Here is a 22,499-nt window from a genome sequence, read left to right as displayed (position 1 = left end):
GATAAAATGCCTCCCATGTTATGGGTGGGCTTCCCTGGTGGCTCAGCTGGTAAAGAATCTGCCTGCAATGCTGGAGACCTGGGTTCAATCCCTGGGTAGGGAAGATCCCCTGGAGAAGGAAATGGCAACCCACTCCAGTACTCTTGCCTGGAAAATGCCATGGACAGAGGAGCCTAGTAGGCTACAGTCCATGGTGGTCACAAAGAGTCGGACACGACTGAGCGACTTCACTATGTTATGGGTAGTTTGGGGACTTTCGACAGTTGCATTCACGTTTGTAACCACCACCCCAACTAGGGGCATTTCTATCAGCCCAGGAATCCTGTTCCCTCGCGGCCCTTTGCAGACTGTCTTCCCCCTGCTCCGGAACATACACACACACGTGGAATGGACAGGGTTCTATGGCACATGCTCCTTTGGGTCTGGCTGCTTTCACCCAACCTGACGCCCGTGAGATCCATCCAAGCTGTTGTGTCCAAAGTTTGTTCTTTTCCCTTGCTGAGCTGTTGTGTCCCATCCTGCAGACACAGAGTGTGGCTCCATCACCAGGTGATGGGCCCTGGTTCATTTCCGGCTTGGGCTGTAACGAACACAGATGCTGTGAGCACCCATCACAGGCTTTTGGATAGACATCTGCTGTCCTTTCTCATGGGGAAATACTTGGGAACTGGAGGGGCCGGGTCCCAGGTAACTAACCTCTCTGCTTCACTTTATAAGAAGAAAGCCTCAAACTACTTTCCACAGTGACCTCATGATCTTACAGCAAGGATGGAGACGTGGGGAGTCGTCACCCACGCCAGCACTCAGAGCTCTTTGATCCAGACATAGAGAACAGACTCCTGGTTGCCAAGGGGAGGGGATGGGTTGGGAATTTGGGATTAGCAGATGCAAACGATTATATACAGAATGGATAAACAGTGTCCTACTGCATAGCACATGGAACTATATTCAGTATCCTGTGATAAACCATGGAAAAGAATAGAAAAAAGAATGTGTGTTGTGTGTATATATATATTATTTTTCATATATATGAATATATACATGTATTTTTCATGTATCTATTAACTGAATCACTGGTTTACAACAGAAATTAACCAGCCATGAAAAGTGTTAGTCATTCAGGGTGTTTGACTGTCTGCAACCCCCTGGACTATATAGCCCACCAGGCTCCTCTGCTCATGGGTTTCTCCAGGCAAGAATACTGCTGTTCCCTTCTCCAGGGGATCTTCCCAACTGCGGGATCCAACCCAGGTCTCCAGCACTGCAGGCAGATTCTTTACTGTCTGAGCCACCAAGGAAGCCCAAATCAACCATACTTCAATAAAATAATTTAAAAAAAAAAACAACCCTCTGTGGTCCACCCAGTTAGTGTCAGTATCACCAATGGTGTTTCCCCTCCCCCCCCCCAGGTGATCCGGACGGACACGTTCAAGCACCTTCGGCACCTGGAGATCCTACAGCTGAGCAAGAACCTGGTGCGCAAGATCGAGGTGGGCGCCTTCAACGGGCTGCCCAGCCTCAACACCCTGGAGCTGTTCGACAACCGGCTGACGACGGTGCCCACGCAAGCCTTCGAGTACCTGTCCAAGCTGCGCGAGCTCTGGCTGCGGAACAACCCCATTGAGAGCATCCCCTCGTACGCCTTCAACCGCGTGCCCTCGCTCCGCCGCCTCGACCTGGGCGAGCTCAAGCGGCTGGAGTACATCTCGGAGGCGGCCTTCGAGGGCCTGGTGAACCTGCGCTACCTCAACCTGGGCATGTGCAACCTCAAGGACATCCCCAACCTGACGGCCCTGGTGCGCCTGGAGGAGCTGGAGCTGTCCGGCAACCGGCTGGACCTCATCCGCCCGGGCTCCTTCCAGGGCCTGACCAGCCTGCGCAAGCTGTGGCTGATGCACGCCCAGGTGGCCACCATTGAGCGCAACGCCTTCGACGACCTCAAGTCGCTGGAGGAGCTCAACCTGTCCCACAACAATCTGATGTCGCTGCCCCACGACCTCTTCACGCCCCTGCACCGCCTGGAGCGCGTCCACCTCAACCACAACCCCTGGCACTGCAACTGCGACGTGCTGTGGCTGAGCTGGTGGCTCAAGGAGACGGTGCCCAGCAACACGACGTGCTGCGCGCGCTGCCACGCGCCCGCCGGCCTCAAGGGGCGCTACATCGGCGAGCTGGACCAGTCGCACTTCACCTGCTACGCGCCGGTCATCGTGGAGCCGCCCACGGACCTCAACGTCACCGAGGGCATGGCCGCCGAGCTTAAGTGCCGCACGGGCACGTCCATGACCTCCGTCAACTGGCTGACGCCCAATGGCACCCTCATGACGCACGGCTCGTATCGCGTGCGCATCTCCGTCCTCCACGACGGCACGCTCAACTTCACCAACGTCACCGTGCAAGACACGGGCCAGTACACCTGCATGGTGACGAACTCGGCCGGCAACACCACGGCCTCGGCCACACTCAACGTCTCGGCCGTGGACCCGGTGGCGGCTGGCAGTGGCGGCAACGCGGGCGGCGGCGGCCCCGGGGGCGGCCCCGGAGGCGGGGCCGGCGGCTACACCTACTTCACCACCGTGACGGTGGAGACCCTGGAGACGCAGCCCGGAGAGGAGGCCCTGCAGCCGCGCGGGACCGAGAAGGAGCCGCCAGGGCCCACGACAGACGGCGTCTGGGGCGGGGGCCGACCCGGGGAGGGGGCCGGCCCGGCCTCCTCGTCCACCACGGCGCCCGCCCCGCGCTCCTCGCGGCCCACGGAGAAGGCGTTCACCGTGCCCATCACGGACGTGACGGAGAACGCCCTCAAGGACCTGGACGACGTCATGAAGACCACCAAGATCATCATCGGCTGCTTCGTGGCCATCACGTTCATGGCCGCCGTGATGCTCGTGGCCTTCTACAAGCTGCGCAGGCAGCACCAGCTGCACAAGCACCACGGGCCCACGCGCACGGTGGAGATCATCAACGTGGAGGACGAGCTGCCCGCCGCCTCCGCCGTGTCCGTGGCCGCCGCCGCCGCCGTGGCGGGCGGGGGCGGCGTGGGCGGGGACAGCCACCTGGCCCTGCCCGCCCTGGAGCGCGACCACCTCAACCACCACCACTACGTGGCGGCCGCCTTCAAGGCGCACTACAGCAGCAACCCGAGCGGAGGGGGCTGCGGGGGCAAGGGCCCGCCCGGCCTCAACTCCATCCACGAACCTCTGCTCTTCAAGAGCGGCTCCAAGGAGAACGTGCAAGAGACGCAGATCTGAAGCCGGGGTTGGGGGGGATGGGGTGGGCCCCCCCAAGGGGGGAGGGGCTGGGGCCGGACCGGGACCCTCCCCACAGCCCCAACCCCGCACAGGGGAGGTTGGGGCAGGCAGCTCAGAGCCCCCACCCGCGTCCGGACCCCAGGGCGGCTCTCCAAGCGAGGACAGGGTGGGGCCCCGGGAATGGAGCCCCCCCAGGGGTTCCGGGCCTCGCCCCCCTCCCTGGCGATTGGAGGGGACGCAGGAGGGGAGTGGCCAGAAGCCTCCGCCTTTCCTCCTCGCTCTCGCCGAACAACTGCTCCTGGCCCTCGGCGTTCCAGGGGAGAGAGGAGCTTTTTTGAGGGGTGTCCTCTCCCCTCGCCCCCAACAGCCCTCCTTTTACGGTTCATTTTTTGCAGTTTGACGCCTGTCCCCCGACCCCCACCCCCGCCCTATCCTACCCCTAACCCCCTGGAAACTGAAGAGACGGCCACGCGGTCAGAGCCTCCGGACACCCTGGCCCTGTCCCGGGGGAGTCCACTCCTGGCCCCCAGGCCCCCGTGGGCCAGGGATGGGGCGGCGTCAGCCCGTCCCCCACAGTTATCCCCAACCTTCTCCTGCCCCACAGACTCTTTTGATACTGAAGGGAGGTTTGCGTCAACGACTACCTGCTCTGTAATTACTTTAAAAAAAAAAAAAACATGGAAAAAGTAAAAAAAATTTTTTTTTGGTCATGGAAGCATGGAGGAGAGAGAAAAAAGGGAACGTGGGTGGGCAGCTAAATGAGAAGATGGAAAACTCCTGGCCCCATCGGGAAGGTCAGCAGGGGAGCTGGTGCCTCCAGGTGGTCTTAGACCCTTACCCTTTCACCCCTGAGGCCCCAGAGAAGGGCTGGGCCGCCCAGTGCACCTGGCATTGTGTTTAATCTCCTTGCACCTCTTAGGAGGCATGTTCTGGGGTCCTCTCCCCTCACCTCCCACCTCACAGCAGGAATCCAGGGGGTTTGTTTCCTGGGGCTGCCCTTTCAAGGTACCATAGAGTGGGTGGCTCAGAACCACAGCAATTTAGTGTCTCAGTTCCGAGTCCAAGATCAAGGTAGCGGCAGAGCCATGCTCCCTCTGTAGGGAAGGGTCCTTCTCCGCCCCTTCTGGCTTCTGGTGGCCCCAGGTGCTCCTTGACTGGTGGCGGTGTCACCCCAGGCTCCACAGGGCATTCTTCCCCCATCCCCACATCACCTTTCCTCTGTATCTGTGCCCAACTTCCCCCCTTCTATGAGGTGGTGGTTGTTTAGTCCCTGTGTCGTGTCTGACTTTTTTGTGACCCCATGGACCGTAGCTCTCCAGGCTCCTCTGTCCGTGGGACTTCCCAGGCAAGAATAGTGGAGTGGGTTGCCACGCGCTCCTGCAGGGGATCTTCCCAACTCAGGGATGGAACCAGCATCTCCTGCTTGGCAGGCAGGTTCTTTATACCACTGAGCCACTTGAGAACCCCTCTTTATGAAGACAGCAGCCATATCGGATTGGGGACGACCGGCTCCAGCATGATCTCAGTCATCTGCAAAGACCCTGTTTCCTACTAGGGTCATATTCACAGCTCCTGGAGGCGAGGACACAATTCAGCTCATCACAGAGCCAAACCTGAGAGGGTGTGTCTCCACTGCAAACCCATTGGAGACACTGCCTCTGGAGAAAGTCGGCAGGGGAGGAAAAGAGGGGCATGAAGGGTGCTCAAGCTGCAGCTGGGGCCTGCTGGGCATGAGGGGGCTGCACTTCTGCCTGGTTAACTCAGAGGCACAAGGCAGAGTCCAGGCCCAGGGAGTAGGCGGGGGCTATATTGTAGCTTTCCAGGTGGCACTAGTGGTAAAGAATCTGCCTGCCAGTGCAGGAGATGCAAGAGACGTGGGTTGGATCCCTGGTTGAGGAAGATCCCCTGGGGGAGGCCGTAGCAACCCACTCCAGTATTCTTGTCTGGAGAAGCCCATGGACAGAGGAGCCTGGCTGGCTAGAGTGCATGGGGTCACAAAGAGTCAGTCACGATTGAAGTGATTTAGCAGGCTCGGACGCACGGTGTAGTTCAGAAGGGCAGGGGCCGCACACAGAGTCCTCGGAGAGATGAGAGCCAGCCAGTGGCAGCAAACGCCAGAGGTTGGTCAGGCCAGCGGGCAGATGCTTGTGGGGCCGGAGGAGGCCAAGGTGCCAGCGATTCAACCTCCAGAGGGTCCCCCAGGGCAGCTTTTGCGTGCTGTGCAGACGGGCAGAAGCCAGTGGAAGCAGGATAAGGCACTGCTCCGGGCAGACATCACTGTGCACACATGGGGCTCGGCCCCAGCAGCGGCTCGGGTCTCAGCCGCCTTTCTCCCCTGCGCCCATCCTGGTCAGCGAACAGGGCAGGCCTGGCGCATGCGCAGGACGGCCGGACCCTATGGCGTCCACGACTGCAGGTGGGGCGCGAGGAGGGCTGGAAGCCCCCGGGACCCCACCCAGGCCCTGTATGCTCCCAGAGGGCCTGGACTGGGTCCATGCTCCTGGCCCTCCGCCTCCGCCCCGCCTGTTTCTGACCCACAGAATCTTATCTCTCCCCCACCTGGGGCTCTTAGAGCAAATTCTTCACTTATCACCCGTGGCAGCCGCCTCAGCTGCGACGTGTCTGGGGTCCCCGGCCCTATTTGTCAGGCCTGTCTGCTGGGGACTCTCCTCTCGAGCGACGCCTGGCTCCCCCTCGCTCCCTCTTTCAGGCTCGAGCTCTCTCCTCTCTCGTCCTCTCTCAGGGCCCATCCTGGTTGCTATGGCAACGCTGCAGCGGGTACCAGGTGGTGGTTGGGGGCAGGGAGCCAAGAGTGCCGCAGCCTCCGCCATTTCCGATGCCAGGCACCCTCGAGGCGCAGTGGCGGGGGCTCATGGTCGGGGGTGGGGGGGCACTCGGGGCCTCCCCAGGCCTCGCAGGTTTCTCGTTGGCCATGGGAGGTGGCAAGAGGGGAGGTACGAGCGTGGGAGTGAGGATATAAGGTGGCGTCCTGGCTGGGGGAGGGGAGGGTAAAAGGTGAGAAGTCAAGGTGAACAGAGGGATGATCAGACTGGCGGGAGGCAGGTTTGGAGAGGGGCTGCGAGCGTGGACCCCTTCCATGGGAGCTGGGGGTGGGGGGGCGCTTGGGGGAGGGGGCCGCTGAGGCTAGGATGAACGCATCTCCAGCTCCTGCTGCCTTGTGGGGAGATGGGCATGACCAGGCCAGGCCTCCCTCGGACTTTGCGGGAGATGAGGGCCTGGCCTGGCTGGGGACGGAATGGTAGCCAGCCCAGAGGAAGCAGGAGTAGGAGCTGGAGGGATGGAGATCCAGGAGAAGGTGGAGAGACAGCGATGAGAGTGAGAGACACACGAGATGGAGACAGAGAACCAAGGGAGGAAAACGCTGAGGAGGAACGTTGACAAGAACCCCGGGTGCCAAGGCACTGGTGGTGGCTGGGGTGGGGCAAGGATGGGGACTGGAAATACAGAAGCAGAAGCAAGGGGACAGACAGAGCCCAGAGTCCAGCATCACCATCTCCTCTCCCCTGCTTCCAACCCTCTCTACCCCCAACCCAAGCAGGATGCAGTTTCCATGACAACCTGGCTGGCCAGAAAAGGGGGGCAGGGGACTGCAGAGGAAATTTTCCACATCAGCAGGAAGACAGGAGGACGTGATGCAGAGAAAGAACAGGCTAGATTGGGGGGGGGGCACGATGCAGGGTCCTAGAACCCCAAACCATCTTGCCTACTGTCCCCAGGATCCTCTTCTGCCCCCATGCAGCACCCCCTCACCCCCACCTCTGGGCCACCACAGGGAAGGGGAAGGTTCAGGAGAGGACCGAGGGTCAGAGTCCAAAGATCAGCCACTGCCCAAACCTCGTGTGTGGGGTGAGAGGGGCAGCAGGCAGCGGAGCTCAGACGCAGACCACTGAATTCAAGGGCATGGCCCTCGACAGGGTCCCGAAGAAGGTGGGGATAGTGGGCTACGGACGCCTCGGTGAGTCCTTGATTGTCCGGGGCCTCTCCCCAGGGCCCTTTCTGGAGCCTCAAAAGCCTGTGTCCTCCACCAATATTCCTTTCATCTCTGTCTTGATCTGTGGCCTGGCTGATTCTGCCTAAGCGTGTTCCACTCCCCACTGCGGGTCTCCAGCCCCTCAGGGTCTCTGCCCGCCACCTGTTTTTATGCCCCCCCTCCCGATCCCTGTCCTCCTCTCTGGGTCCCTGTCCCCTCTGAGTCCCTGTCCCCCTCTCTCTGGGTCCCTGTCCCCTCTGAGTCCCTGTCCCCCTCTCTCTGAGTCCCTGTCCCCCTCCCTCTGGGTCCCTGCCCCCCTCCCTCTGGGTCCCTGTCCCCCTCTGTGGGTCCCTGTCCCCCTCTCTCTGGGTCTCTGTCCCCTCCCCCTGAGTCCCTGTCCCCCTCTCTCTGAGTCTCTTTGCTTCTCCCCAGGACAGTCCCTGGTCTCCCACTTGCTGACTCAGGGACCAGAACTGGGCCTAGAACTTGTTTTTGTCTGGAACCGTGACGCAGGACGAATGGCGGGGAGCGTACCCCCTTCCCTCCAGCTCCAGAATCTTGCTGCTCTCGGGGAGAGGTCAGTGACCTCGCCATGAGAGAGCAGGACTCTCTGAAACTCTTATTCTGGCCTCCTTTAAGTGCTGTATGCTCTCAGGCAAGGCCCTTACCCTCTCTGGTCCTCCCTCACCCAAACGTGAAACAGGACAAGCCTCCGTCCTATTTCCCCTCCCAGGCCAGAGTGAAACATGACGGGCCTCCACAGACTCAGGGAACCTGGGGAGCGGGGGGAGGACCGATACCTCTTCGAGGCCTTCCCCGCCTCTCTCCCGTCTCCCAGGCATCCTGACCTTGTGGTGGAAGTGGCCCATCCCAAAATAATCCAGGAATCTGGGGCAGAAATCCTGCGCTATGCCAATCTCCTGGTGAGCCCCGCCTCTTCCACCTTGACGCCACCCCACCCTAAAGTGGGATCCGTCTCCTGACCTCAGCTCCCCGCTTCATCTGCCCCAGGTAGGGTCCCCCTCAGCCCTGGCTGACCAGGCCACAGAGCGGCAGCTCCTGGAGGCCTCACATCGCTGGGGCCACGCTGTGTTCGTGGCCCGGGGGGCCCTGTGGGGCGCGGAGGACATCTCCAGGTTGGACGAAGCTGGGGGTCTCCAGGTGAGGGCCCGCTGCACTCCCCGGGAATCAGAGGTGGCCAAGAGGCACACCCAGGCTCCCTAACCCCAGCTCTCACTTCCAGAGCCTCCGTGTCTCCATGGCCACACACCCCGATGGCTTCCGGCTCGAGGGACCCCTGGCTACGATGCGCAGCACTGGCCCTCGTGCCGTGCTCTATGAAGGCCCTGTACGGGGGCTCTGCCCCCACGCCCCCCGAAACTCCAACACCATGGCGGCTGCTGCCCTGGCCGCCCCCAGCCTGGGCTTCGACCGTGTGATCGGGGTGCTTGTGGCTGATTTCAGGTGAGCGGAGCTGAGTGGGGTCTGGGCTGGGGCCAGACCAGCTAGACTGACCACCCTGCTTGCCCCAGCCTCAAGAACATGCACGTGGTGGATGTGGAGCTGAGCGGACCCCCGGGCCCCACAGGCCGAAGCTTCACTGTGCACACGCACAGAGAGAACCCCGCAGAGCCAGGCGCTGTCACCGGCTCTGCCACCGTCACCACCTTCTGGCGCAGCCTCGTGGGTACGGCCAGGCTCCTCCTGGGCACTAGCGGCCCCTCTCCCCAAGCCCCAGGCAGAGCTTGAGTCTCAGGCTTTCTGAGTCTGCAGTTCTGATTCCGTCTCTATCGACTGATCTTTATTTCTGAGTTTCCTTAATCTTCTTCTCCACGAGGTTGAGTCTTTATAGATCTCTCGCTCTCTCCAAGTCTCCTCTCCCAGCCTCTGTGTCCCCGTCTCTCGGGGACTCTAGCATGTGAGTCTCTCCACCTGCCAGGTCTCTATCCCTCTTCCTCTAGGTTTTGGCCCCTCTCTCTGGGTCTCTGTTCCCCTCTGAGTCTCAGTCCCTCCCTCTAGGTCTTTCTCCGACCCCACGGTGATCTGTTCCTTCTTCCAGGTGTCTGTCACTCCTCATCTCTCTGTTTAAGCCTTTCATTCCCTGTATCTCTCCCGCAGGCTGCTGCCAGCTCCCCTCCAAACCGGGGATCCATCTCTGCTGAGAAGCCTCCCCCTTCCCGAGAGGACATCCTCATCTCCTTATTTACCTCCCACCATCACCGACCCACTGCTGTCCTGGCCTCAGTGTCCCCAGACATCCCTCTGGTCTCAGTAAATAGTGGAGGCTCTTCTCCCTGCGTGGTCTGGTGTCTGATCACTTTCCCTTCTGTGACGTCACGCTGCATTATCACACTAGGCATGACGCCAGCCCAGGGAGCGGACGTACAGGGAAGTAACACCCCTCGAACCTATCGCGAGAGCCTCCTCACTAAGTTTCCCAGAATCTTCCGAGCACCAGGGGGCGTGGAACTGTGAGAAGGAGAGGAACGATTTAGGGCACATTTCCGGGACTCCTCGAAGGGCTGACGGAAGTTGTAGTCCCGCGTTCTCGGGGCGACAGCGGACTTCCGGGCCACGCTGCCCGGACGTTCCGTGAGGAGCTCGCGCTCTCGCCGGGGTCGCCGGGAATCGTAGTCCGGCTCGCGGGGGCCGCCGGGAGCTATAGTCCGTCCCACCTGCCCAGTCAGCGCTGTGCGGCCCGCCCTGCGCTCTCGGAGCCCGGAGCCGCCGCCCGGGGGGATGCGGGAGCCCCCGGTTTGGGGGAACAGAGAGGCAGGCGGGGTGAGGGGCGTTTCCAGGCAGCGGGACGGGCGAGCGCCATGGTTGGGGTACAGGTCGGGGAGACAGCTCTGTTACTCGGTGTCCGGGGAGGGGGCCCTGTTGCCAGGTGACAGGAGGAGAGAACTCTGCTGGTTGGTGACAGGGGAGGGGAGTCTTCTGTTGCTAGGCGACCAGAAGAGACCCTGTTACCTAGAGACGGGGAGGAGGCTTCCTCTATTGCTAAGTAACCAGAGGAGAGCCTGGTTACCTAGTAGGGGGCGAGTGGGGGAGGGGGGAGGAGGCTCCTCTGTTGCTAGGTAACCAGAGAGGAGGCCTGTTACCTAGGGACAGGGGAGGGGAGTTCTCTGTTGCTAGGTGACCACCACAGGGACTCATTCACTTAGGGATGTGGCAGGGGCGGGGGTGGTGGTCCTCTGTTGCTAAGCGAGAGAAGAGAGAGCTTTTTTCCTAGAAATAGGGAATGGAGGTACTCTGTTGCCAGGAGATCGTCAGAGTCAGGGGCCCCTCAGGCTGCCCGAGCCCCCACTCAATGACGGTGCCCCCAAGGGCCTGCTGGCAGGTTGGGTTTCCAGATCCCAGACTCCTGAGCACCTTCTCCCCCCACCCCTCCAAGCAGGAGCCGAGGACGGCATGTCCCAGGCCCCAGGAGCTCAGCCAAGCCCGCCCTCCGTGTACCACGAACGGCAACGCCTGGAGCTCTGTGCCGTCCACGCCCTCAACAACGTCCTGCAGCAGCAGCTCTTCAGCCAGGAGGCTGCCGATGAGATCTGCAAGAGGTGACCATCACCCACCCCAGCCCCTGGAGAAGCAGGGCTTACGGAGGCGGGGACACCCCCTGGGTCTCGGAGCAAGGCCTGAGGCAGAGCCCTGCGGCTTCCTGCTGCCCCATCCCCTGCCCGGCTGGACTCCGGGACTCAGAGGCCGAGATGTTACCCAGGCGGCTACGCACCCCGCTGGCCTCAGCCCCTGACCTGGCCTCAGCCTTTTACCTCTGCCCTCATCCTCATTCTCTTCCCACCTCCCAGCTTCTGGTTTATCTCCTTCAGTCCCGGCTACACAGGGCTCCAGCACTGCACCTGCCCCTCCCCCACTCCCAGGCCTCCCAGGGCTCCCCCAGCACCCCTGGCAGAAGCCCCAGGCTCCGCACCCAGCCTGATAACAAAAACCCTGTGTGCTGTGGTCCCCACCCATCTCTGCAACTTCATATCTCACTGCTTGCTTCCAAACAAATTCCCCTCTAGTGTCTGAATGAGCGCCACATGGTGCCCCTGGGCCTTTGCACAGGCTGTTCTTTCTGCCTGGCACAGCTCTCTCTTCTTGGCAGCCTGGAGTGCCGCCTCACTATTCAGGATTTCAAACATCACTTCTCTGTTATCTCTCTGCCGAGCCCCTCCTCTCTGGCCCTACTGCCTTCTGGACCCTCCCCTTGGCCTCCAGTCTCTCCCCTCCCGTCAGTCCCCCGTGTGATCCTACTCCCCCAGATGACCCTTTCTTCCCATCTCTTGCTCACAGCCCTCCCGTGCCTCCACCCCCGCCATCCTCAGGCCGAGTCCCAGCCCCTCAGACTGATTATTTTAGAATGTATTCAGAACAGGAATCAATCAACTCTTTCATAGCTCGCCATGCTGGATACTCAGAGATGAGTCCGCTGTGAGCCCCTGCCCTAAGGGAAGCCAGGGAAACAGATACACAGAAAAAGAATACACAACTTTCCCCCTCTCCAGCCCCTCCCCCTGCCTTGCCCCCCAAAGGCCCAGAGACAGAACAAAGTTGCCTTTGTCTCAAGGAGGCGGGGCCCAGAGAGACAAGTGGGCTGGGGGACAGCTGGAGGGAAGGCGGGGTGCAGGAGCACGGGAGATGCGGTGGGTCAGGTGGCTGTAAGGAATGGGGCGGGCATGAAGCCAGGAGGCCAGCAGGGCCCAGATCCTGCCAGGCCAGGCCGAGGGGCTGGGGTTCTCTCCTGGGGTGACGGGGGTGGCAGGGGCAGCACTGGGTGTAGGAGGAGCCCCTAGGAGGGGGGAGATTGGAAGCTGGGTGAGGGTCCAGGAGGAGGAGGGCAAGGCCTGAGCAGAGCTGTGGGTGGGGGACACGGCCTACTTCCCTGAAGACAGAACGAGAGAGTCGGGGGACAGGAGGAACATGGCTGGGGGTGATGAGTCGGGCAGAGGGTTGAAGAGAGGGAACAGTCCCAAGGGTGGGTGACTCACGGACCCTGGGACTCTTTGGCTCTGTGGGGGAGGGGGCGGCCCTCTCAGGAACCCCCAACTCAGGAGGCCCTGACCACCTCCCAACCAGGTTGGCCCCAGACTCCCGGCTGAACCCCCATCGCAGCCTCCTGGGTACCGGCAACTATGACGTCAACGTGATCATGGCCGCCCTGCAGGGGCAGGGCCTGGCCGCTGTGTGGTGGGACCGAAGGAGGTGCGGACCATAGCGCTGCGTCAGGCGTGCTGAGCTGGGCGCGGTGGGTGCGGTGCGACGGTGGCCTGTGGGGGACAACGCAGGGGGAGGGGACGGGTGGATGGGAGGGAGGGAGGAAGGGGTAGACAGGTGGAGGGTTTGTAGGGGTGGATAACAGGTGGCTGGCCGGCTGAGGGCTTGGGAGGTGGTAGAGGGATGGTCAGGGGGTAAGCTGATGGATGCATGATTGGTAGATTGATGGGTAAGTGGATGGTGAATGGGCAGATTGGGTGATGAGATATATGAATGGATGGGTGGTTGAGTGAATGAAAGATCAAGGATGGATTGTTGATACGTGTGGGTGCATGCTGTCACTCAGCCATGTCCAACTCTTTGCGACCCCATGGACTGTAGCCCACCAGGCTCCTCTGTCCATGGAATGTTCCAGGCAAGAGTACTGGAGTGAGTTGCCATTTCCTGCTGCAGGCCAACCCAGGGATCAAACCCGCATCTCTCACGTCCCCTGCATTGGCAGGCGGATTCTTTACCCCTGAGCCACCTGGGAAGCCCTCAGTTGATAGGCTGCTGCTGCTGCTAAGTCGCTTCAGTCGTGTCCGACTCTGTGCGACCCCATAGACGGCAGCCCACCAGGCTCCGCCATCCCTGGGATTCTCCAGACAAGAACACTGGAGTGGGTTGCCATTTCCTTCTCCAATACATGAAAGTGAAAAGTGAAAGTGAAGTCACTAAATCGTGTCAGACTCTTCGCAACCCCATGGACTGCAGCCCACCAGGCTCCTCCAGCCATGGGATTTTCAAGGCAAGAGTACTGGAGTGGGTTGCCATTGCCTTCTCCAGTTGACAGGCAGTGGATAGCGAACATCCAAGATGGTCGGCTGGATGGACGGATGGAAAGAGCGGATGAAGAGTTGGGTGGATGATGGAAGAGATGTTGGGCTGTCGGCTGGCTGGCTGCGGGTTGATTGCATCAGTGGGTGGCTGACTGGGTCAGTGAAGAGTGTGGATGGTAGGTGACTGTTCTATGGCTGGGAGGCTTGGATGGGTGGGCGGTGTATAATGGGTGGGTGATGGATGATGGTAGATGTGTCAGGAGTGGATGGGGAGGGGGTGGATGGTGGAGTTGTTGGGCAGGTGGTGCTTGGGGGCTTGGCTGGGTTGGGTGCATGATGCGTGGGTAACGAATGGGCAGGTGGATGGGGGTGAAGGGTGACTTGTTGGGTGGGTGGCCTGACTGAGAGGTCTGGGTGGGGTGGGCAGCAGGTGAGTGGAAGGAAGCAAAGGGTGGGCTGATGGAGGCGACTCCCTGGGTGGGCTCGGGTGCCCACTGCCACCACCAGCCCGGGCCCTACACACCCGGCCAGCAGGTGCCCGCCCAGGGCCGGGGCTCTGACCGTGGCGCCCCCGCCCCACCCGCAGGCCCCTGTCCCAGCTGGCGCTGCCCCGGGTGCTGGGGCTGATCCTGAACCTGCCCTCGCCCGTCTCGCTGGGGCTGCTGTCCCTGCCCGTGCGCCGGCGGCACTGGGTGGCCTTGCGCCAGGTGGACGGCGTCTACTACAACCTGGACTCCAAGCTGCGGGCGCCCGAGGTGCTGGGCGACGAGGATGGCGTCAGGTGAGGGCTGGGGGCGGCTCCAGGGCCGGGGGCCACGGGGAGGCGGCTTGTCCCCCCCCCCCCCCACCCCACTCCTGCCAGGCCTCAGCCTCCCCGTGTCTGCGCAGGGCCTTCCTGGCGGCCGCGCTGGCTCAGGGCCTGTGCGAGGTGCTGCTGGTGGTGACCAAGGAGGTGGAGGAGCAGGGCTCCTGGCTGCGGGCAGACTGACCCCAGGAGGAGGGGAGCACGGCTGCCCTCCCAGAGCGGCCCCCGCGACCGCGTCAGCCTCCCGAGCAAGCGCCGGGGGGCGGGGCAGGACACCTCGTGGACCCAGTGGAGGCCCCGCCCCCTGCCCTGTATCCCCGCCCCGCCTGGTGCCGCTGCTGCCTCAATAAACCTGGTAATTTGCTCCCGGCCTGGCCCGTGTCTCACCAGGGACCCCTCTCCTTCAGTTACTCCGGTTTATCAGAGACCAAAGCGGGTTAGACTACCTCCTGGGACGTACTCACCTCTCAGGGCCTCGGTTTCCTCATGGGGGTGGGGCGGGGACCCACTGGGAGAAAGCAATGCAAATCCTTGCCCTCTGCATCCCAGAGGGTATGGGGAGATGAGCCCCACGGAGAAGGCAAGGGTTGACTTCTCAGCGCCCAGCTTGTCCAGCAACTGGCAGTCGTGGCCCCAGAAGACATCCCTGACCTCATCCAGGAACCTGCGAGTCTGGCTGAGCTGCTGACCTCAAAGGCGGGAAATTGTCCTGCGTGGTCTGCATCAGCCCAGTATAATCCCGAGCGTCCTTAGATGTGAAGGAGGCAGTGGGACTTCCCTGGTGGTGGTTCAGTATGGTTAAGACTCTGCGCTTCCACTGCAGGGCGGGGGTTTCAGTACCTTGTTGGGGAACTAAGATTCCACACACAGTGCAGTGCGGCCAAAAAATAAAAAATAAAAAAAAAATGGAAGAGAGGCAGGAGAGGAGAATCCGAGAAAGACGGGTGATGAAGACGCTACATGGGAGACTCGGGGTGGGGCCTGGGGGTGTCTTTGAAGACGAGAGGGGGTCACGAGCCAAGAAAAAGGCAGCCTCTAGGAGCTGGAAGTGTGAAAATGAACGTGTCAGTCTTTCAGCCGTGTCCCATGGACTGCAGCCTGCCAGGCTCCTCCGTCCATAGAATTCTCCAGGCAAGAATACTGGAGTGGGTTGCCAGTTCCTCCATCGGGATCTCCGCGGCCCAGGGATGGAACCTGGGTCTCCCTCATTGCGGGCAGATTCTTTACTGATTGAGCTGTGGGGTCCTGGGCAGGGCTGGCTCTAGGAGGCTGAGGGGATTGCTCTCCAGGGAGCCAGTAGGAAGGGTGGGAGGGGCCATTCCAGAATTAGAAACAGCCCCCAAGGAGACCTGGAATGTTGAGGGAGGCAATTTCTCCAGTATCTATCTGAGGAGGTGATTAGAGATAAGGGTAGATCCTGGCAGGCCCACTGCCCACAGGGCCTCCAACAGCAGCTGGAGGGCTGGACCTGGCCCAGGATGGGGCTATGAGCAGGGGTGGGGCGGGTCGGTCCTGGATACAGAAAGACCCCTCTGGGGCCGTGGGGGCAGGCTGGAGGCCCAGGAGGAGGCTGAGGGTCCCCGTGGGAGGAGATGAGGCCTGAGCCAGGACCCTGCGGGCAAAACAGAGGTGACAAGAGGGTCAGGGCACACTCTGCAGGTGAGTGTGAGAGCAGGCAGGGAAGGAGGGACCCCAGGGTCTGGCCCTGGGGGACCATGGGGCGACCCCACAGCGGCTGCTGGGGGCGGGGGGGGGGAGCGGGATGCAAGGGGTATGACAGGCCGGGTGACATCAGGAGAGGAGGACCCGGGTCAGGGACTCAGGAGATGGCTCTAGGGGTCACGGGCCTGACCCAGGAGGCGTGAGCTTAAGGGCAGGAAGTGGGCAAACGTGGGGAACCTCATTAGGTGCCAAGCAGAAATGGGGGACCCAGAGGCTGTGGGCACGGAGAGGCAGGCAGCGCCCCAACTCGGGGTGTCTCCCTACCCCCACCTCAGGATGCGCTCCACCCAGCAGTAGATTCATCCAAGGTGGGGAACACAAGAAGGAAGGCAGGGAGCAGATGCTGGCAGGACGCAATGGCCAGCCATTGCGGGGGCACTCGGGCTTGGTGGATTCTAGCTCCCAAGGCTTCAGAGGTCAAAGGGCAACTGGTAAACGTGAAAAGTAAAGCTGCACAAGGTCCAGTGGCTAAGACTCCAGGCTCCCAATGGGGGCAAGGTTCAGTCCTGGTCTCCCTGGTCGGGAACTGCATCCCACATGTAGCAACTAAGAGTTCATATACCACAGCTGAGACCCGGAGCAGCCACGCATATAAAACACAGTCAAGCAGCGCATGCCGGGAAACTGCCAGGCTCCCAGGATGCCCCAACGCCAGGGGTGCCCCCCGGGCCCCACACTCCCCCCAGTCTCTGATCTGGCCCTTCCTCGGTGCCCCTGTCTTGGGCTCTCTTTCCGGGTGTCTCTCTCTCAGCCTCTGTCTGTCTGTCTGTCTCCCTGGGCCCTCTGTAGCCCACTCCCCCGCCCCGTGCCTGTCGCCTGTCCCATCAGGTCCCAGACAGCCTGGCGGGGCTCCCTGAGTGTTTCTATTCCTGGGCCTGAGTGATCTTTCCAGGTGCCTTCTCCACGGTGGCCTAATATGGTCCGAGGAGCGGGAGCTTCGGGGCAGGGGGGTGGGACCCCGGGGGTGGGGACGGGTGGGGGCGTGGGGGTCCGGCATCCTCCCTCCCTCCTACTCCCAGCCCCACCTCAGGTGATGATCCCTCCTGCTCTGCACAGGCTAGAGCACCAGCAGGCTGGGCCGGTGCACACATTGAGTGCCTACTGTTTGCCTCTTAGGGTGGGTGCAGGACCACCCCACCGCAGCCTCTCTGGCCCCCACCTGCTGCCCCTGCCCCGCCCCCGCTATTCACAAGACTGAGTCAGGCTGTTCCTTGTCCCCAGGATGCCCCCAGCCAGGCTGGTCCCAGAGCATCAAGTGGTCGGGGGGCTCCTGGGGATCCCCAATTTCCCGTTAGGGGCGCCCCAGGCAGACCCACCAGGAGTGTCAGGGCCTGCGGGGCTGCAGGAGGGGAAGGGGCAGCAGGTGCAGGGGGAGGTGACAGCTGTCCCGCGCCCCCCGGGCGCCAGGCCGACAGCTGAGGCCCGATTTAGCTCTCTCAGCCCGGGTCTGGCCAGATAAGGCCGTGGGGGGGGGGGGGTGCAGCCCCGCCCCCCGGGATGCCCCTTAAATCGCGGTCGGGCCGCGGCGGGGCGGCCGCCGGCGATGCCAGGTGAGAGGGGCCGCGCTCCTTCCTGCCTCCCCGCGTCCCACCCACCCGGCGCTGCCCCCTCTCTCCGGCTCTCTCCTCTCTCCCTGCGGCGCCCTGCTCTCTCCCTCAGCCTTTCTCCGTCTCTTCGCATCTCTGACCCCGGCCCCCGCGGCTGTTTCTCCCCATCCCGTCCCTGACTCCGCCTCCCTTCCCCTGTAATCTCTCTGGGCTTTGTCTTCCCACGTCTCTCTCCTCTCTCTTCATCTCTTTCTGTCTGTCTGTCTGTCTCTCCCTTTGCACCGCGCAGCGGGCGAGTTCTCAGTTCCTGACCAGGAATCCAGCCTGCACGCCCTGCAGTGGGATCCCGGAGTCTTAGCCACTGGACCACCAGGGAAGTGCCCTCCCTGTCTCTTTCCACTTCTTTGTCTCCGTGGCTTTCCCCACTCTCTCGCTTTCTCTCTCTCTCTGCCCGCCCCCAGCCCTTCTCTCTGCACCTCTCTCTGCATCTCCCACCCTTCTGCCCATCCCTCTCCCGTCTCCCCAGTCTGTCTCCATCTCTCTCCTCGCTTCTCTCTGCGTCTCTCTCCATCTCTCCCTGCCTCTCCCAGCCTCTCTCTCCTCTCTCTGACCCCACCTCTCCAGCGCCCGGGATGGAGCCGCCCCGGGGCCTCTGCCGCGGTTCTGCTGAATAAAGCTGTGTCTATCCTCACCTCTCCAACTCCTCGCGCCTCCTTTCCTTTCTCACCCCTCTGCCTCTGAGCTCAGCAACACCACCCCTGTCCTGATCCCAGGAGGCGGGAGGGGGTAGTCGGGAACCCAGGGCTGAGGTCAGGGTTCCTGCCTCCCAGAGAGACCACCAGAAACGGGCTGAGAGCCAGATGGAAGAGATGGGGAGAAAGGCAGAGAGATGTGTGCAGAGGCCGACCCGGAGACAGTAGGGGACAGGGACCCAGAGACAGAGGCAGACCAGCTGGGCGCCATGGACTCAGAGATGGGGAGGCCCGGTGACGGTGCAAGACCCGGAGACTCAGAGGCTGACAGACACACAGCAGGCAGTGCCCGCGTTCCTCCAGACACAGCAGACAGGGCTAGTAGCCACCCCCCCAACCTCTGCCAGGCGGTGCCAGGCCCCAAACAACGGGCCCTTGTCCCACTCCGTGGTCCTCGGGGCAGCTGGGGCGGGGGGCCACCAAAAGCCTGACTTCAGCCTCCAGCTTCAGACCCCCCCTACACCCGCCTTCTGGCCTTCCTGCTGGGGTCTCCACCCCCTTGAGCCTGCTTTCTGCTCTGCAGGGGAAGGAGCCAGGCATTTCTGGAGCACCTGCTGGATGCACCCGGAATGCCTCCGTGCCTGTCCTGACACCCCCTTCCTCCATGCCCTCTGCTTGTTCCTCCTGAACTCCCAGCTCTATTCCTTGGAAGAGACGGGCACTTATTAAGTTCCTAGTGTTTGCCAGGCAGTTCCACACACTGTCTCTGCACCTTCTTCTCTCTTTGTTCTCCCATCCCTTCCACCGTGTTTCCTTTCCCTTCCTCCTGAACTGCCTGGTCTCTCCTGCAAGGAAATAGGCATGTATTGAGCACCTACTGTATGCTGGGGAATTTACAAACCCTGTCTCTTCTTACACTCTTTTCTTCCCCAATTCCTTTCTTCTCTCTCTATTCATTTCCTCTCCTTTCTGACTCTGCTTCCTCCTAGGGGAGGGAATGAACATATAATGAGCACCTACTGTGTGCCAGGCAGTTTACACACTTTCTCTCCCTTCCTCACACTCTCTTCCTCCTCTGTTCCTCCTCTGTCCTCTCCTTGTCTTTCTGGGCTCTCTGCTCTCTGCCAAGGCAAGGGACACACATTTATTGAGCACCATTGGAGAAGGAAATGGCAACCCACTCCAGTACTCTTGCCTGGAGAATCCTATGGAGGGAGGAGCCTGGTGGGCTACAGTCCGTGGGATCAGAGTGGGACACGGCTGAGCGACTTCACTTCCACTTCACTGTGGTATACCAAGCAATTGCTTGCTCTTTCTCGACTCTCCTCTCACCCTCCCTTCTCCACGGACCTGTGGTCTTTCTTTCTGCTCTCTGCCAGGAGAGGATATGGCATTTATGGAGCGCTGATTGTGTGCCTGGCAGCTTCCCTCCACTCCCCCTGCCCCTTGACTCTCCCTGTTCCTTCATCTCTGACTTCTCCTTTTTTCTGCTCTGTCTGCCCTTTCTTGGGGATGAAAAAGCAATTATGAAGCACCTACTGGATACCAGGGCTTCCCCGGTGGCTTAGCTGGTAAAGAATCCGCCTGCAATGCAGGAGACCTGGGTTCAATCCCTGGGTTGGGAAGATCCCCTGGAGAAGGGAAAGGCTACCCACTCCAGTATTCTGGCCTGGAGAATTCCATGGACTGTATATCCATGGGGTCGTGTTTACCAGGCAATTAACACTTCCCCCACCCTCCGCCCCCAGCTCATCTTCTCTTGCTTCTTTCTTCCTGCTCCTCTCATTTTGCCACCTTCCCTTCCTGTGCTCTCTGGGCCTTCTTTGGGGAAGGGAACAAGCATTAATTGAGCACCTCCTCTTTGCCCCATGGTTTACCCGCACTGCCTCCTCTGCCATCACCTCCTCCCTCCTGCTCCATCCTGTCACCTCCTTGGCCAGCCTTGCTTTACGCGTGTCTTCTTTTTCCTCTTGCTCTCTCTCTCGTCCAAGGAGGAAAATGTGCATCTATTGAGCACCTCCTGTATACTTCACCTGCACAATAGCATGTCCTCTCCTCATTTTCTCTCTTCTTCCCAGCTCCTTGCTCCAGCTTCTCCCCTCCTCTCTGCCCCTTGCTCTCTCCTGGGGGAGGACTGGGCATGTATGAGCGCCTGCTGTGTGCCACTCCTCCTATCAGCTGTCTGTCTGTCCTGGCTTGCCTCACAAGCCCGGCTCTCTCTTCTCTCGCCCTTCTTGGCTTGCTTTCCTCATCCTGGTTGCCTCCTCTGTCCCTGCACCCATGGAGGGGAGTGGGTATTTATTAAGTGCCCACTGTATTCCCACTACCTACACTACCTTTACCTACACTGTCTCCTTCCATCACAGCCTCCATTCTCTCTGCTGGAGCCTCATCTCTCCTCTCCTTTTCCTCCTGTCTTCATTCTCCCGGGAAGAGAACGAACACTTAAGAGCACCCACTGTATGCCTGGTTCTTTCCACCCCTGGCCCTCTCTCCACAGGCTGTGTTTCTTGCTGTTTTTCCTCTGTGCTGGTGGTTTCTTCAAATCTTTTCTGACTTGGCTTCTCTCTCCTGAAGAAGGGAATGAGTAGGCATTGATTGAGCACCAACTGTGTGCCAGGCTTTTTCCATAAAGCACAGTGTCCCACCCCCCACACTTGGCTGTCTCTTCTCTCACTTCCTGCTCTCCTCACTCTCCCCCAGAAAAGGGAAGGGGCACTAATTATGCACCAACTGCATGCTGGGCGACTCACACTGCCGCCTCTCCTTAGATCCTGTGTCCTCCCCTGCCCCTCCTCTCCTGTTCCCCTTCCTTCTCAGTGGTGGAAGCTCTCAGTTTTCCAGACACAAGGGGTCTGGGCTCTGTAGGAAGGGCCCATCGTCTTTGCCCCCCACTCCTTGGTGCTGGGTGAGGCCAGCTGATGAATGATGGGGGTCCAGCTGGATTTCCTCATTGGGGGAGAATGTATGGGTCATAACAGCCACTGCCTAGGGTGTGGGGTGGGGGAGCTGAAGGAGACCAGGAGGGAGAAGCAGGATAGAAGGTGCTCATTCTTCCTCTGGTGGTGAAGTCCGGTGGTTAGGTCCCCAGGTGCTGCCGTCTGCCCCCAGCCCCCGCCTTTCTGCTTCCTCCCCCACCCCCACCCCCACCCCAGGAAGCAGCTGAGGAAACAGGCTCTGATGAGGGTGGAGGGGTGGGCGAGAGGACTCCTGATTCTCTGAGTCCTGACTCACTGGGGGCCTGTGTCTCCCGCCCTCCATGAGCCTGGCTGAGGGCCCTTCTCTCCCTGGGTCTCCGTCTCTCTTCCCTGCCTCTCCCTCTGACCCCTGTCTCTCCACTGGTCCTTCCCCGTCTCCCTCTCTCTCTCTCCTCCCTCCCATTCTCTGGGCGTCAAGCTCTCTGCCCACTCCCCCCCCCCATCTTTTTTCTCTTTCTCTCCTGTTCCTCTGCCTCACACACAGTTTCTCAGCCTCGGTTTCTCTGACACACACACGTTCCTGGATGAATCTCCCCCACACTGGTTTCCTTTGCTCACACCTTCTTGATGAGGCCTTTCTCTTCAACCTCTCTTCCTCCGGCCTCTCCTCCCCTGTCCCCATCCTGACCGTCTCTACCTCCTGTCCATTTGTCTGTCTCTCCCCACAGACCTGCCCCCAGGCTCCTCTCACCCCTGTCTTGCACCCTGATCCTCAGTTTCCCCCTCTTGAATTCTCTCTCTCTCTCTCTCACACATACACACACACACACACACACATGCTGCTTCCCCACCGGCCCTTGTTTCTCTTCCTTAAACCGTGTTCCTGTCCTTCTTTGGGCTCCCCTGGTGGCCCAGATGGTAAAGAGTCGGCCTGCGATGCAGGAGACCCAGGTTCAACCCCTGGGTCAGGGAGAGCCCCTGGAGGGGAGCATGGCAACCCACTCCAGTGTTCCTGCCTGGAGAATCCCAGGGACAGAGGAGCCTGGCGGGCTAAGTCCGTGGGGTCGCGAAGAGTTGGACAGGACTGAGCGGCCCTCTCACCTCTCACTGAAGCCTCTCCTGCTCTCCCCTCTCTCCCCACGAGGCTCCTGCTGCCTTCCCGTCCTGTCCTCGCTCTTGCTCCCACTGGGTTTTCCCTGCATCTTCTTGTTTATTTGGCTGCAGCACGCAGGACCCTTAGTTGTGGCGTGGGAACTCAGTTGCAGCAGGTGGGATTGGTTCCCTGATCGGGGATTGAACCTGCGCCCCCTACACTGGGAGCTCAGAGCCTCAACCACTGGACGCCCGGGGAGGTCCCTCCCCGTGTCCTCTTTTCACTGGTCTAGTCCTCCGCTTTCCTCCCCCCTTCTCCTCCCTCCCCACCCCGCTCCTGGCATTGCCCTTCCTGCCACCCTGTCCGCACTCACGCCCTCCTTTCCCTGGGGACAGCTGCCCACAGCCCCCTCCCGAGCCCCTCAGCTGTCCCTCCTGGTCTCTCCCTC

At 61.0% G+C, this 22,499-nt stretch overlaps 3 protein-coding genes across 5 annotated transcripts in view; all 3 read left to right on the top strand.

The window, feature by feature from the left end:
• LRRC4B (leucine rich repeat containing 4B) overlaps positions 1-3,966 on the top strand; it is a 78,105-nt gene extending 74,139 nt beyond the window's left edge. For both annotated transcript variants that reach the window (XM_043436430.1, XM_043436429.1), the window contains exon 3: positions 1,410-3,966. In XM_043436430.1, the coding sequence (XP_043292365.1) occupies positions 1,410-3,251 (1,842 nt within the window). In that variant the 3' untranslated portion in view covers positions 3,252-3,966. The remainder of the gene's footprint in view (positions 1-1,409) is intronic.
• A 3,114-nt stretch (positions 3,967-7,080) lies between these two features.
• On the top strand, positions 7,081-9,539 carry ASPDH (aspartate dehydrogenase domain containing). Of its 2 annotated transcripts, XM_043437568.1 has the most exons (7): positions 7,081-7,227; positions 7,675-7,819; positions 8,081-8,165; positions 8,254-8,403; positions 8,486-8,706; positions 8,775-8,929; positions 9,361-9,539. In XM_043437568.1, the coding sequence occupies exons 1-7, from the start codon at positions 7,173-7,175 to the stop codon at positions 9,402-9,404; spliced, it is 855 nt and encodes a 284-aa protein (XP_043293503.1). In that variant the 5' UTR covers positions 7,081-7,172; the 3' UTR covers positions 9,405-9,539. The 2 variants fall into 2 exon arrangements, with proteins under 2 accessions (XP_043293503.1, XP_043293504.1); XM_043437569.1 differs by lacking the exon at positions 8,254-8,403.
• A 135-nt stretch (positions 9,540-9,674) lies between these two features.
• On the top strand, positions 9,675-14,443 carry JOSD2 (Josephin domain containing 2). The gene is made up of 5 exons (XM_043437570.1): positions 9,675-10,023; positions 10,640-10,799; positions 12,319-12,444; positions 13,861-14,055; positions 14,163-14,443. Exons 2-5 carry the CDS (start codon positions 10,654-10,656, stop codon positions 14,260-14,262), a joined length of 567 nt encoding a protein of 188 aa, XP_043293505.1. The 5' UTR covers positions 9,675-10,023; positions 10,640-10,653; the 3' UTR covers positions 14,263-14,443.
• The last annotated feature ends 8,056 nt before the right edge of the window (positions 14,444-22,499 follow it).

Source organism: Cervus canadensis, chromosome 18 (genome assembly GCF_019320065.1).
Source record: "Cervus canadensis isolate Bull #8, Minnesota chromosome 18, ASM1932006v1, whole genome shotgun sequence".
NCBI classification, from domain to species: domain Eukaryota; kingdom Metazoa; phylum Chordata; class Mammalia; order Artiodactyla; family Cervidae; genus Cervus; species Cervus canadensis.
This window is presented reverse-complemented; position numbering and strand designations above follow the sequence as displayed.